The sequence below is a fragment of the Moschus berezovskii genome, chromosome 2 (genome assembly GCF_049115385.1).
Source record: "Moschus berezovskii isolate FMDL1 chromosome 2, NW_MosBer_1.0, whole genome shotgun sequence".
NCBI lineage: Eukaryota > Metazoa > Chordata > Mammalia > Artiodactyla > Moschidae > Moschus > Moschus berezovskii.
Genome location: NC_142461.1, coordinates 16,274,687 through 16,289,472, shown reverse-complemented (window position 1 = coordinate 16,289,472; position 14,786 = coordinate 16,274,687). Strand labels below are relative to the sequence as shown.

Sequence of the window (14,786 nt, the reverse complement as noted above, 5' to 3'; positions counted from 1 at the left end):
GCTGACAAAGGTCCATATAGTCAAAGCTATGGTTTTTCCCGTAGTCACATACAGACCTGAGAGATGGTCCATAAAGAAGGCTGAGCATCAGAGAATTGGTGCTTTCGAATTGTGGTGCTGGAGAAGACTCTTGAGAGTCCCTTGGACTGCAAGGATATCAAAGCAGTCAATCCTAAAGGAAATCAACCCTGAATATTCATTAGAAGGACTGATGCTGAAGCCCCAATACTTTGGCCACCTGATGCAGAGTGGACTTACTGTAAAAGACCCAACTCATTGGAAAAGACCTTGATGCTGGGAAAGATTGGAGGCAAAAGGGGAAGAGGACAGCAGAAGATGAGATGGTTAGATGGCATCACTGACTCAATGGACATGAATTTGAGCAAATCCCAGGAGATAGTGAAGGACAGAGGAGCCTGGTGTGCTGCAGTCCATGGGGTTGCAGAAAGTTGGATACGGCTTAGTACTATCCACAACAATGACGCTGAGTAGGGAAAAAGTTAAGTACCACTACTTTGAAAAACTGTTGTACAGTATGTAATAGATCTGGATAGATTTATTCTCCATGACCCAGCAGTTTCATTCTTAGATAAATACCCACAGGAAGGAGTCCATGTGACGTGTAGAAGAATGCTCACAGCAACGTTATTTCTAATAGCAAAAACTAAAAGCAACCTAAGTCTCTATCAACAGTAAAATGGATAAATTGTACTATGGAATACTGCACAGCGATGCCCAGAGTAAATTCAGAAACAACATGGATAGATCTCAAAAGCACATTGAGCAGAAGAAGCCAAATACACACAGAATACATACTGTACAAATCCATTTATATAAGTGCAAAGACAGGCAGAAATGACCTGTGGTTATAGATTATAAAGATCAGAAAAGCAGTTATCTTTGGTGGGTATGGAGACTGAAGAGGGCCAAGAGAAGCTTCTGGAATTCTGGTTACATTCTATTTTTTGAACTAGGGGGAGGTTCAGTGCAGTTCAGTCGCTCAGTCATGTCAGATTCTTTGTGACCCCATGAACCGCAGCTCGCCAGGCCTCCCTGTACATTACCAGCTGCCGGAGTCCACTCAAACCCATGTGCATTGAGTCAGTGATGCCATCCAACCATCTCATCCTGTCGTCCCCTACTCCTCCTGCCCTCAATCTTTCCCAGTATCAGGGTCTTTTCAAATGAGTCAGCCCCTTGCATCAGGTGACCAAAGTATTGGAATTTTAGCTTCAACATCAGTCCTTCCAATGAACACCCAGGACTGATCTTCCTTAGAATGGACTGGTTGGATCTCCTTGCAGTCCAAGGGACTCTCAAGAGGAGTCTTCTCCAACACCACAGTTCAAAAGCATCAATTCCTCAGTGTTCAGCTTTCTTTATAGTCCAACTTTCACATCCATACATGACCACTGGAAAAACCATAGCCTTGACTAGATGGACCTTTGTTGACAAAGTAATATCTCTGCTTTTCAATATGCTGTCTAGGTTGGTCATAAGGAGTAAGTGTCTTAATTTCATTGCTGCAGTCACCATCTGCAGTGATTATGGAGCCCAGAAAAATAAAGTCAGCCACTGTTTCCCCATCTATTGGCCATGAAGTGATGGCACTGGATGCCATGATCTTAGTTTTCTGAATGTTGAGCTTCAAGCCAACTTTTCACTCTCCTCTTTCACTTTCATCAAGAGGCTCTTTAGTTCTTCTTCACTTTCTGCCATAAGGGTGGTGTCATCTGCATGTCTGAGGTTATTGATATTTCTCCCAGCAATCTTGATTCCAGCTTGTGCTTCCTCCAGCCCAGCGTTTCTCATGATGTACTCTGCATATAAGTTAAATAAGCAGGGTGACAATATACAGCCTTGATGTACTCTCGGGGGAGGGGTGATTACCTAATTGTGTCTCTTTTATAAAAATTCACTGAGATAGGTACCTAAGGTGTGTATACTTTATATATTTTATGCCTCAATAAAAGTTTATTTTAAAGAGTAAAGGAGTGCCCCCAAAGTGGAAACAGCCCGATGTCTAGGAACCAGTGAATAGTTAAATAAATGTGGTGTAGCCGCATGACAGAATATTATTCAGCCATGGAAAGAAATGAAGTACTGATGCAGGCTACAACATTAATGAACCTGGAAACCATTATGCTAGATGAAAGGCAATAACAAAAGACTGCACATATCGTAAGATTCCAGTTAAATGAGATGTCCAGAATAGACACATCTACACAGATAGAAAGCCAATTAGTGGTTGCTTGTGGTTAGGATGGTTGGAAAGAAGCAGAGAGTGGCTGAAAACAGATATGGAGTTTCTTTTGGGGTTGTTGAAATGTTCTAAAATCGATTATGGTAATGGTTGCACAACTCTGAATATACTAAAAACCACTGAACTGAACACTTTGAGGGAATTGTATGTGAATGAAATCTCAAGTTGCTATGAAACCAAAAGCCAGGGGATACCAATAACTGTGGAATGATTAAGCCCCTTAGGAAAAGGCTGTCCCATGTAGACCTGTGGCATGATGGTTAAGAACACTGATTCTAGAGTCCAACATTGCTCTAATCCTAGCTCTGATGTTTGCTGTGTGGCATCGGGCAAATCATCACACCTCGCTGAGCCTGAATGTTTTCATCTGTAAAATATGAATATTAATGGTATCTGTTCCGTAAAACTTTTATAAAGATGATTCATTTAACTGAGAATTATTTGAGTATTTTCTGTTTGCCAGGTCTAATCAGTGATAACTGTTGTTATAGTTGGCCAGGAGGTTTTGCATCTGCAGAGTCTTTTTACTCCATTTTAGTGATGAGGGGTGACAAGTAAATTTGAGAGTGTGTCCTGAGGCCAGGACACGTTTGCCCTATTGTTCCACGCCAGCATCTATTGCAAAATGCAAAAGAAATGTTTGTTTTAGTGACCCTAAGTTATTAATGTTGAACTATATTCTGCTATTAAGAAAAGGAAGTATATAATACATTTATGGAGGTTCCATCTAGAAATACTAAAACTATAAACAATTGATGATTAAAAGTTTGTCATTCAGTTATCTAGAAGATTTAGCAATTCAGAATATTTTATATGAAAACTGAGATATAACCACAATTGACATATCCCACCAGGCTCCTCGGCCCATGAAATTTTGCAGGCAGGAATACTGGAATGGTGGGGTGCCATTTCTTACTCCAGGGAATCTTCCCAACACAGGGACTGAACCCATATGTGTTGCTTCTCCTGCATTGACAGGTGGATTCTTTACCACTAGTACCACCTGAGAAGCCCACAGTTGATACATGGGTAACTCACAAATAGAAAGGGACTGTTGATTACAAGAGTGCATGACAGGGGTTTTGTTTCAGTGAAATGTATTGTTATCATAAAGGAGTCACATTTAGTCATGTTGAAAGTAATACTGTCTTTTACTTAGTCGTCTAAAAATGTATGTTCTGTGAAGTCAATGTTTAACCCCTTTTAAATGTTGCATTGAGAGTGCTTGTAGCCCATAGGAGTTGAGAAAGAAGCAATTACAAGTTAGTCAAATACCTGACACTAAGGGGTGAATCCCATAAAGTATAGGTTAAGAGCTTAGTTTCAGGAGTCTGACCTGCCTGGGCCCAGTGTCCTTATCCTTATCTAAAGAAATCAATCTCATGGCATTAGGAGCATTGACTGAATTAATACAAATGAAGTGCTCTAACAAGCAGGCAACTGACACACTGTTATTATGGGAGAACCAGGATGGTGGATTCATATTGTCAATGTGCGTAAATTACAGATACAATTTTTGGTTAACTTTTGTGAAGCTTTGGGGAATTAAAAAACAGTTTCTCCTTAACGCAAAGAGATTAATTCATAAAACTGAGTAATTAGATCTAAAGGAGCTGATTGGATATGGTGAAAAAAAAATCATGAACCCCAAAAGAGTTCTTCAAAATGAGAGAAAAACCATGAAAGGGTTTTGTCACCAGGATATATTAAAAAAATTTTACAAGGTTTTTATACCTCAGAATTCAAGGTGACTATGAAAGGTGCTTTGGGCTTCCCTGATAGCTCAGTTGGTAAAGAATCCACCTGCAGTGCAGGAGACCTGGGTTCAATCTCTGGGTTGGGAAGATCCCCTGGAGAAGGGAAAGGCTACCCACTCTAGTATTCTGGCCTGGAGAGTTCCATGGACTGTATAGTCTGTGGGGTGCCAAAGAGTTGGACACAACTGAACAACTTTCACTTTCATGAAAGGTGCTTTACTTTTAACTGAAAGGATGGTTGGGATTGAAGTAAGCAGTTGTCTTCTTAAAAATTTGTTTCTTTGGCCAGGCTGGGTCTTAGTTGCAGCACACAGGATCTTTGGTTTTCTAGTTACAGCACGTAGGATCTTTAGTTGTGGCCTGTGAACTCTTAGTTCACAGGGCTCTATTTCCCCCACCAGGGATTGAACCCAGGCCCCCTGCATTGGAGCCTTAGTCATTGGAACACCAGGGAAATCCCTGGATTAAGCAGTTGTTGATAACAGGTAACATTTTGTAAATAGTCATTTAAATACACATGGATGTTTATATTTTAAACTTGTTGAAGATTGTTCATCTCTCTAAATTTGTATTTTGAGACACTGGGGATCATGTTTTGTTAATAGCGAGGCTTTTTAAAAATAGAAAAATCCATAAGTGAGTGTGCAAACATGCTGAAATTTGGTTTTCAGACTTGTATCTTTGGGAAACCAGTCTGCTCGATTCCTGCAAGCCTCGTTACGCTCTTGCGGGCAAGAGAAATAGGCTCCTCAAGCGAGCCATACACACCAAACCTCCAAAGTGGTGGCAGAAGCCTGGGAAGTCACCTTTCAGGCATGGGAATGGTTGTTTCCTGTTCCACAGGGGTGGGGTAGGCCCAACTCCTGCTGCTTCATTTACTGAGCACACCTTCTGAGAGCTTGCCTGCAGAGTATGGAGGTCCACTCTCCTCCAGGCCAGGTGGCTCATGAGCTGCCACTGGCTCTTCCTGTCTCCTGCCTGGGGTGGCCAGTGGTGCTTTTCTCTTGCTGTGTGATGAGGAGTCAGGAATGGGGGCGGCTGCTGAGGAGGGACCCAGCATTTTGTTAGTGTGTATTAAAAAAAACAAGCTAACTATAAAATAAGTAAGCCACTTACATAAAAATTAGAATTTATGTTTTAGCAGAAAGAGAAGTCAGGGTCCTGCCCCTCAGAGAAAACAACTTTTACCATCTTGATATATTTCTTTCCAGACATTTTTAAGCTGGTCTACATTTTTTTCACTTTAGACTTTTCATCTTTATTCCCTTTCCAGCTTTTGGAAGCTGGAAACATGACAAATGTGTATGATGTAGGAAGGAACAGTCCCTGTATCCTCAGGCTGCAGAGGTCGTCACTGCGGGCATTTTTAATTCTGTTCCTCATAAGCGGTAACCCTCTCCTGCCTCTATTGGCTAGCCTTCCTTTGAAAACTTGTTGCTAGTTTTACTTAACTGGATTTTTCCTTTTTAAACTTTTTTTCTTTCCTTGGCATCAACCTCTACAGTTTTTTTTTTTTTTTTAACTTTGGATAGAAAATGTTGAACACACACAAAAGCAGATAGAATAGTATCATGAAACCCCTTGTTCCCCTCTCCCAGCCCTGGCAACCCTGAAACCATGGCCAGTGCACCCCACTCACACCCCACCCACCCCACCCCCACTCCCAGCCCTTGCATGGACCTGCGAATCTCGTCACTGCCTTTGAGGGCCCTTCTCAGCCCTTCTGACCTCACTGTCTTCTGGCAGTGAGGAAGAACCAAGTGCCTGCCCTCCTGCGCTCCGAGCTTCTCCTGAGCCTGTGCTCTCTGTCCCAGGTCTGACCTGGGCCATCCCCACTCCTGAAACGCCTGGAAGTTCCCAGACGTTGGGTGTGCCAGCCTCCCATGTTCACCTCCTCATTCTCTTCCCTGTTAATGAAGGAGGCCATCGCTCAAATCAATTGGAAGGGGAAAAGTGGAATTTACTACCTGGGTGTTCCTCTTCCATGCTGTTCGTATAAATTTAAAACTTAGATTCCTGAGAATTAGATTGAACATGACAAAAATTGCTGTGTGGGCAGTTTAGTGAGCACTTGCAGATTGATAGAGCCCTTTGTAATAATGAAGGAAAAAGGTTCTGTAAGCTGCTTGGTTCCAGAAGGTGAGCTCACCAGTTACGGTGTTTGCAGCTAATGCTTCTCATTAACCCTTTGCTGGATGGCCAAAAGCAAATACAAGAAAGACAATCCCAGACTCTTCAAATCCAAGCCTTCAGGAGAACCTAAGAAATCATCTTGTACAACCCCCTTCTTATGCATCGGGACCTTACATTGCATTCAGATTTACTTATCCTAGAATTTTTTGTGTTGCCTCCTTTTAAGCTTATGAAATATTCTCAAACCATCACCACGTCATGGCCATGGCCTTCTGCCATGGCTTGCTGTACCAGTGGTCAACTTTTGCATTTGATTACATAACCAAATACCGCACAGAACTGGAAGACGTCAGACTTTGACTTGTCCCTCTTACCTGGCAGCCCAGTCAGTGTTTCCACCAGAGTCAGAGAGAATTTTCTTAGCCCAACTAAAAGATGGAGTTGGTTGTGTGATTACACGATGATCCAAGCCCAGTTGTCCCTCGGAAAGGGAATTGGTCTCTAAAACTTAGTGGGACCAAACTAAGGTCTTAGTTTAGTTTGGCTTCCCTGGTGGATTTCCTGGTGGCTCAGATGGTAAAGCGTCTGCCTGCAGTGCAAGAGACCCAGGTTTGATCCCTGAGTTGGGAAGATCCCCTGGAGAAGGCAGTGGCAACCCACTCCAGTACTCTTGCCTGGAAAATTCCATGGACAGAGGAGCCTGGTGGGCTACAGTCCATGGGGTCCCAGAGAGTTGGACACGACTGAGCACCTTCACTAAGGTCAGGGCCTGCATTCTGACTGGGTTGCTGCCCTACGGGAGGCCCGTCCCAGCTGGGGATGTCTGGACGACAGAAAGTCCCTTTCTCTCCATCCTCTCAACTGGATTACCATTTCTGAGTTTCCAGAACACTGTTTTTTTTTCTCTTCACTCTCTTAAGACACGTTTTTGGGAAAGCCGACCACAAGGTCAAGAGAGTGACCCTAGCCAGAGCAGCGTGTTCCCATCACGTGGACCGGATGGAAGCCAGTCTGAGGGACAGGAAGCCCGACACCCGCTGCATCTGTCAGGGTGTCTAGTGGGCTGTGCTCCGTTTCATCTACCTCTGTTTATCACACGTGTGACGCCACCGAAGGATTGCTTCGCTTTGTTTTCCTGTCAGTGTTGATCCTGAGAGGTCGTGATCTCCTTCAGGCCCACTGTTTGCAGTCCGGTCTGACCCTGGGTGCATCAGTAGAGCATGGTACGAGGATGAAGGCACTGACAACACGAGGAAGTGAACGTGGTAGATTCAACTCATGTCGCTTCTCTGCTTAGAACTCCCTGGTGGTTTCCAATTACACGTGAAATATAATCTAAACACTTCATGCTGGCCCACTGGGGCATCTCTCATTGGGCCTCCTCTCGCCTCCTGGCTTCCAGTTCCCTCTTTTCCTATCTTCTTTCTGTTTCTTAGATGCACCCAGCCACCCCTCCACCGCCCACACCCCCAGACCTTTGCTCTGGTTATTTTCCTCCCTGGGGTGCTTTCCACTCTGTCAATACTTAACTTCCTTTTATATACACAAATCTCAGTCTGTTTCCTCAGGGACACCTTTCCAAACCAAATCTGAGGTAGGTCCCAGGCGTTCTCATCACTCACTCTGTTTTATTTTCTTCCAGGTCGTTTTTGCCTTGGTAAGCAGTCTTAGCATTTATTTGTTTGCTTATTGTCTTTCTTTCCCCTTCAAGAGTGTAAGCTCCACAAGAGAAGGAACCTCGTCAGTCTTGTTTACTTGTATGTCTCCAGCGCCTAGGAAAAAAACATACCTGTCATATAGTAGGAGCCTAATAAGTATGTGTTAAGTTGCTAATTGAATGAAGGAGGTTATTAGGAGCATGTTTGGGAGGAGGTTGTTGAGGATTCTGAAGTGACTTGATGCCAGGCCACGTGGCTGTTTCACCGAGAGAAGACCCAGGGGCTGCAGACTCGGGGTAAACATTCCAAGCTGCTGCTGTCCCCGTGGAGAGCCCCTCCCTCTCCCCTCCCCACCCCCGCTGGAAGAGATGGGCCACTTTACTCATTATTGAAGGCAGAGTGCTGTCCCTGGAGGAGATGTGGCAGCCCCGTGGGGGGTGGAACTGGGCCATCAGGTGGGAACGCTCGGCAGGTGTGTTTTGGCTCTGAGGGGAGATTTGTTTACATCGTCATTGCTGTCTGAGGGTGGAGTGGGCTGCACTAGCAAGTAGTGGTTTCTCAGGCACGTCGGATGTGCAAGCGAAAGGTTGGACACATTCTGGGAAGAACCTGGTGTGGGGAGGACTCTACACAGTTAAACCAGGCAGGGTTTACAATCCCTTTCCACCCAGAGTGGCAGCGAATCTGCCCTGTGTTTTTATTTTCTTGCGTGTGTGCTCAGTCTTGTCTGACTCTTTTGCAGCCCCATGGACTGTGGCCCACCAGGCTTCTCTGTCCGTGGGGTTCTCCCAGCAAGAATACTAGAGTGACTTGCCGTTTCCTTCTCCGCGTCTCCTCCTGGCCCAGGGATCAAACCTGCGTCTCTTGTGTCTCCTGAAGTGGCGGGCAGAGCCTTTACCACGAGCACCCCTTTGTGCACCAGCCCTGCGCTCTGTCTTCTCCTTGTTCTTTGCGCTGATTACAGAGGAGGGGGAGACACCTAGTCAGGACCTCTGTCCATCGGAGTGGGGGCTGCAGGGACGGTGTAAGATGCTATGGGAGATGCCAGATTTGGGAGGGGGCAACCTGGGAAAGCCACCAGAGGGAGTGGGTGTTACACAGGGGTCTGCAGGACTGGTGGGGGTCATCAGGAAGAGAAACAGGAGGACGCCCTGCAAGGAAGGTGATGGGTTTGAGCAGTTTAAGAAGTTTGGTGACAGTTTCTGGTACTCAAGGGCTTAGGGCCAGGAAAGTTGAACGTGCTCAGGGCAGACCCACATGATAACAAAGTTTGTCACAATTACTGCTTTGTGACGCAGTGACAGAGCACAGCATACAGAGAGAGGAGTGGAAGAAACAAGCCAAAGGGCAAGAACACTGGCAGGAGCCAGGCTAGTGAGACCTGAGAAGCCAGGACTGGGCTGCATGCTCAGGGCTGTGGCGGCCTGCAAGGCTTGCGCAGGGGGTAAAGGTGAACGCCGGTGACGCACGTCTGGAAGGCCGCGGTCTCACTGCTGGTAAAGGGACACTTGGTATTTTCCCTTTTGTAACAGGCTTGACCCTTTCAAGTCCTTAGGACAGTCACTCTGCTACTGCTAAAGATGACTGCAGACCAGAAGTGTGGGAAGGAACGGCTCCATCTTGGGCTTGTAACCGAGAGGACTGGGGCTGATGGCGCAGAGGTGGCTCTGCTGTCAGTCCCTGTGACAGGAGGCTAAAGGGACGGCCGTGGGAGCAGGGCAGTGGCTGCAGACAGCGCTGGGAAGAGTCCCTGACAGGACTGCTGAATCCGGAGCCAAGAATGTGGCTTCTGCTGAATGAGAAGAGACAGGGAGGGCCTTCCAGCCGTGACCCACTGAGATGGAAACGTGGGCTGTGTTGGCTTGTCCTGGAGTTACCGCGATAGCGGTTGCTGGTGCGGGCAGTCATAAAAGGGAGCAGAGGCCCTGGATCTGCCCCAGTTTTGAATCCAGGGTTTATTGCGTTACTAGCCAGGTAACCTTGGGCAAGTGACCTGGACCCTCTCTGAGCCTCAGATGACTCATCTGTGAAACACGGTTTATATGGCTATTGTCAAAGCTACATGAATGTTTGTGGAGCCCCTGGCACAAAATAGATATTAAGTAAATGGTCACTTCTGCTATCCTTATCATTTTTATGATCATCATTGTCGATATTACGTTCATGTATTTGTAATAGATTACAAAACACTTTCACATGTTCTCAGTGAAGTAGAAACAGATTTCAGCTCAACTTGCTCCCACAGAATGAGGTTTTGCAACCTTCCTCTCTCATAGCCTTGGTCACACCATACTGTCACCATGTTAGTGTGTCTGCCAACCCCATTAGACTGTGGGTGCCTTAAACAGAGGGATTCTCTTACAGATGCCCAGTGCTAGAATAATCTCGTGTCCCCATTTCCGTGTATCCTGGGTCTGTGTAAGGAAGCCCTTGCTCACGACCAGAGCTCCTCAGAATTAGAGCAAGTGGCTTCAAGATGTGAGCTCCCCACCCGGGAGGGTTTGTCACGAGCTGCCTGACAGGGATACAGTTGGGATGTGGCTGAACTGACTGGGAGGCCAGCTTAGAAGAGAAGGTCCTTAAGCCCCTGTCTTGTGTTCTGTTAATGTTTTCATCGGGTGGAGCGGCTCTGGTGTTCACTCAAGTTCATCCAAAGGGGCAGTTGTGGAAGTTTGGGAGCCCTGTGCACAGCGAGCCACACGTGGCTGGGCTTGGGAACTCTTCCTTCCTCTGCTTCACAGCTCTTCAGAACTCTCAGGACTCACCTTAGCCCCAGCAGATGAACGTGTTTAATGTAAAAAAAAAAAAAAAATTAAGGAATACTTTTATATGGAAGACAGTACTTCTGGAAACATCAAATTGGTCCTAGATGTTTTGGCAGCATATACTACATAACCTTTTGGATTTATATTTTCTCTTTCATAGTATAAAAACTCAAAAGAGTTTTGCAAGTTCACATTATGTAAATATATGTAATAAAATATTTACTTAGGGTTTCCATAAAAAAAGGTCCAAAGGAGAGAATAAGAGAGCTCCTCTTTGCTGGTTTTAGAGGCTCTTCTGGGAATCCCGAGAGAAATTTAAGCCTCTCAAATCTGTTTTGATTGGCCCCCCGCATGTTTTATCTCCTGTAATGAGCTCTTTGTCAGTTTGTCAATTTTGACTAAGGACAGAAAGTTCATGTGTAGTAACAGCACGCAGACTGAATTTAAAATTATGGTTTGTATCATGATGTAATAATCCTCTCTCTTTTCCTTTAGTCAATATTTACCTGGTAGGCCAGTATATTACAACTCTGACTTCAAAAGAAGACACTTTATTTTGCCTTCTCCCAGTGTTGGTTTTAGATACTGCTAATACGGAAATTGGGAGTTGAGCCGTCTGAGATACTTGGCCATGTTCTTTCCAGGCTGAGTTCCTCGATCTTTGCAGGCAGGTCTCTCTGCTCCTGGTGACCCAACAACACAGCTGCGAAGCTCACACAGGGAAGCGGCTGAACTTTGAGCCACACTGGTTTTCCTCAGCCTTCCAGACAGCCCCTTCCTCTGTGGGAAATAGGCCTGTTCTGGGATCCCATAGCGGCCAATATTTCTTAGATGGATTTGGGTTTCCCCTTAAGTATTAATGTTACAGAACTGGGTGGAAAAACCCGACACTGCCCTGTAGGAGGGTGGGCCCCGAGTGTGAGACAGATGAGAGTGGGAAATCTTAAATTCTTTTCTTTCCCTGAACCTCTTATTTTAACCACCCCAAGTTTAAACACTTTTCCATTTTTAAAAATTGAGGGAAAAATCCTCCCCCAGTGAAGAAGAAATAAGGGAACAGTAAATAACTACAACAGCAAGGAGATCAAACCCTTCAAGCCTAAAGGAAATCAACCTGAATATTCATTGGAAGGATCGATGCTGAAGCTGAAGCTCCAATACTTTGGCCACCTGATGCAAAGAACTGACTCATTGGAAAAGACCCTGATGCTGGGAGGGATTGAAGGCAGGAGGAGAAGGGGACAACAGAGGATGAGATGGTTGGATGGCATCACCGACTCAAAGGACATGAGTTTGAGCAAGCTCGTGTTGCAGTCCATGGGGTCACAAAGAGTTGGACATGACTGAGCGACTGAACTGAACTGAAATAGCTACACAGTTTGCAGGTAAAACGTGAAATACCTTAAGACTGATTATCCAGGTAAAGCAGAAGAAAAAGTGGTGACATGTTAGTAAGCTCCTCTGAGTCAGCTTGGCTATCAGGCATGGTTATTTTAATGAGTCATAACCAAAAGGAAACTGATCAACATGTGAACTTCCAAGTCTACAGATAGGCTGGTTTCATGTTCAGCTGTGCCCTCAAGTTCAAACAAGGCCATTGTGTGTCTCCCTGTGATTCTCAGCCCTGTTGTTTTCTCTGTCAGTGTAATTATGGAGCAAAGGTGTTTCTTTGACAGCTCCAGACTTATTGTCCAGAGTCTGGGGAGAAAGACCCTCTTTTCTTAAGTCTATAGCAACCCCTGAAAACAGGCTCAGACGTAGAGAATAGACTTACGGACATGGGGAGAGGGGAGGAGAGGATGAGATGTATGGAAATAGTAACATGGAAACTTACATTACTATATGTAACGTAGATAGCCAACAGGATCTTGCTGTATGGCTCAGGAAACTCAAACAGGGGCTCTGCATCAACCTAGACGGGTGGGATGGGGAGGGAGATGGGAGGGAGTTTCAAAAGGGAGGGGATATATGTATACCTATGGCTGATTCGTGTTGAGGTTTGGTAGAAAACAGTAGAATTCTGTAAAGCAATTATCTGTCAGTAAAAAATAAATAAATTAAAAAAAAAAACAGGCTCAGAGTCAGTCTACTTGGGTCACATGCCTTGCCTAGACCAGTCACTATGAACCGGATGGGGTACAGTGGAATTCCATCAAGCACATATTTCAATGGTAAGCAGTTCCCCTCTGTGCTTGTACCGTCGGTGTGCTTCTGACTGCCCATGCTGCTCACTGTCTCCAAGCCAAGGGCCGTTTTACAGATGCACTCTTTCATATTCTGTCCATTCTGTGCATTTTCACATGTACATGTTGGTGTGTATGTGTATAATCACATATACTATATCCGATAGATGATGTGGGGGATGTTCAAGAGTAAATCCTAAATGTATACCCTAACTAGCCCCCACACCCACTTTGATGCAATTCCCACCTGCCTGAGTCCTCAGACCAGGTCTCTGGTAGAACTGATAGAGCAGGCGGGACCTGCTGAAAAAATAACTCCGCCAGGAAGGGAACAGGCAGTTCTAAAAAGGAAAGAAAGTAGGTCTTTTACCAGAACAGGAAAGACAACAGGCAAACACGCTAATTGTTAATTCATTCACTCAGGAAGTATTTATTGAGTGCCTACCATGTCAGGAACTTTCCTGGTGGCTCAGATGGTAAAAACGTCTGCCTACAATGCGGGAGACCCAAGTTCGATCCCTGGGTCGGGAAGATCCCCTGGAGAAGGAAATGGCAACTCACTCCAGTACTCTTGTCTGGAAAATCCCATGGATGAAGGAGCGTGATAGGCTATAGTTCGTGGGGTCACAAAGAGTCGGACATGACCGAGCGCCTTCACTTTCACTTTCATCATGTCAGGCATTCTTCTCGGCACTGGGCCGACAGCAGTGGACTTGACACTAAAGGCACTGCCTTACTGGAGCCTTCACTGTAGCGGCCGATAGTGAACACAGGAGCCAGTAAAGACGCGCTGTGGTGTCTGGGAGTCATGATAGCTCTGAAAAGAAGACCACCACGATAAGCATCTTCAGCTATGAGTTAGGTACTGTAGCAGTGCAGGTGGGGGAAACAGGTCAGAGCATCTCATCTTGTTCTGGGATTCGGTCTCCATCGACCCTTACATGGTGAGAAGGATTTGGGTGTGCAAATTCTGTTGCAACTATTATCCCAAGTGTAAGAAAAAGGATGAGCCAAGCAAGCGTCCGAATGAGATGAGGTAAGATACGTTCTGGGAATGGGAAGAGATTTCCCATGATGTCTGCATAGAGAGTGCGTGGAAGATGAGCCATAAGGCTGGCAAGGTGGATTGAGGCGAGCCTGTGCAAGGGTATGAGTAAGAGGCTCGACATCACTGTACCTGTGGTTCCGACGGGTATTAGCAGCAATGTGGAGGGTGGGGTGGGGGGAAGGGGGAAGTCAGGTTGGAGGGCCAGCCCTGCGGCTGAGTGAAGGCTGGCATAGACCAAAGGGGCAGTGCTTTCAGAGGCTTTAGGGACTAATTCCTTCTGGTGAGCTGAAAGGATTCATTGATTATCCAAAATGAGTCTTCTGCAAGTGTACTGATGTTTACTCAAAGACAAAGAAAACTTTAGCAGTGGTAAACATCTTGTAAAAATGGTTACTGTTGTCTGTTCAGGATAAAAAAATCTCATCCATTGGACTATAGTGAGGAAAGTAACCCTAGTGCACACCCCAGAGGGTTGGTGGAGAGCCTGAAGGCGGCACCCTGGGCTCCACGCCCCCTGACCTCGGAAAGCGACCTGCCTTCTCGGGGTAGATTCCCAGGAGGGGTCACCCTGGCCTTCGGTTCCAGGCTGATCAACCTTCTTGTGCATTTACAGGTAACTTTGAAGTGGGCGTGCATATTGCTGATGTCAGTTACTTTGTTCCTGAGGGATCCAGTCTCGATAAAGTGGCTGCTGAGAGAGCTACGAGTGTCTACTTGGTTCAGAAGGTAAAAATTAGTCCTTAGTTTCTTGGGTTGAAAAACATGCTTCCATTATGTTATCGTCCCTTGTTTGTTTGTCCTTTAAAAGAAAAATCATGAGGAACAGCTCTTGTGTATGCTGCTCGCTCTGGAAATGTCCCACCCCTGGGGTCCTAGGAGCCTGAGCCCATGCTCGTATCATGAGTGGGCCATGGCCATAGGACTTAGCCTAGGATGTCTAGTATTTACCAAGTTCCTCTCACATGCCCAACTTGTCCAC

General features: G+C 45.7%; 1 protein-coding gene across 3 annotated transcripts in view; it reads left to right on the top strand.

Annotated features, from left to right (window-relative positions):
- The window catches only part of DIS3L2 (DIS3 like 3'-5' exoribonuclease 2), a 368,569-nt gene that overhangs the window by 227,797 nt on the left and 125,986 nt on the right, over nucleotides 1–14,786 (top strand). For all 3 annotated transcript variants that reach the window (XM_055397563.2, XM_055397562.2, XM_088844794.1), the window contains exon 11: nucleotides 14,421–14,533. In XM_055397563.2, the coding sequence (XP_055253538.2) occupies nucleotides 14,421–14,533 (113 nt within the window). The remainder of the gene's footprint in view (nucleotides 1–14,420; nucleotides 14,534–14,786) is intronic.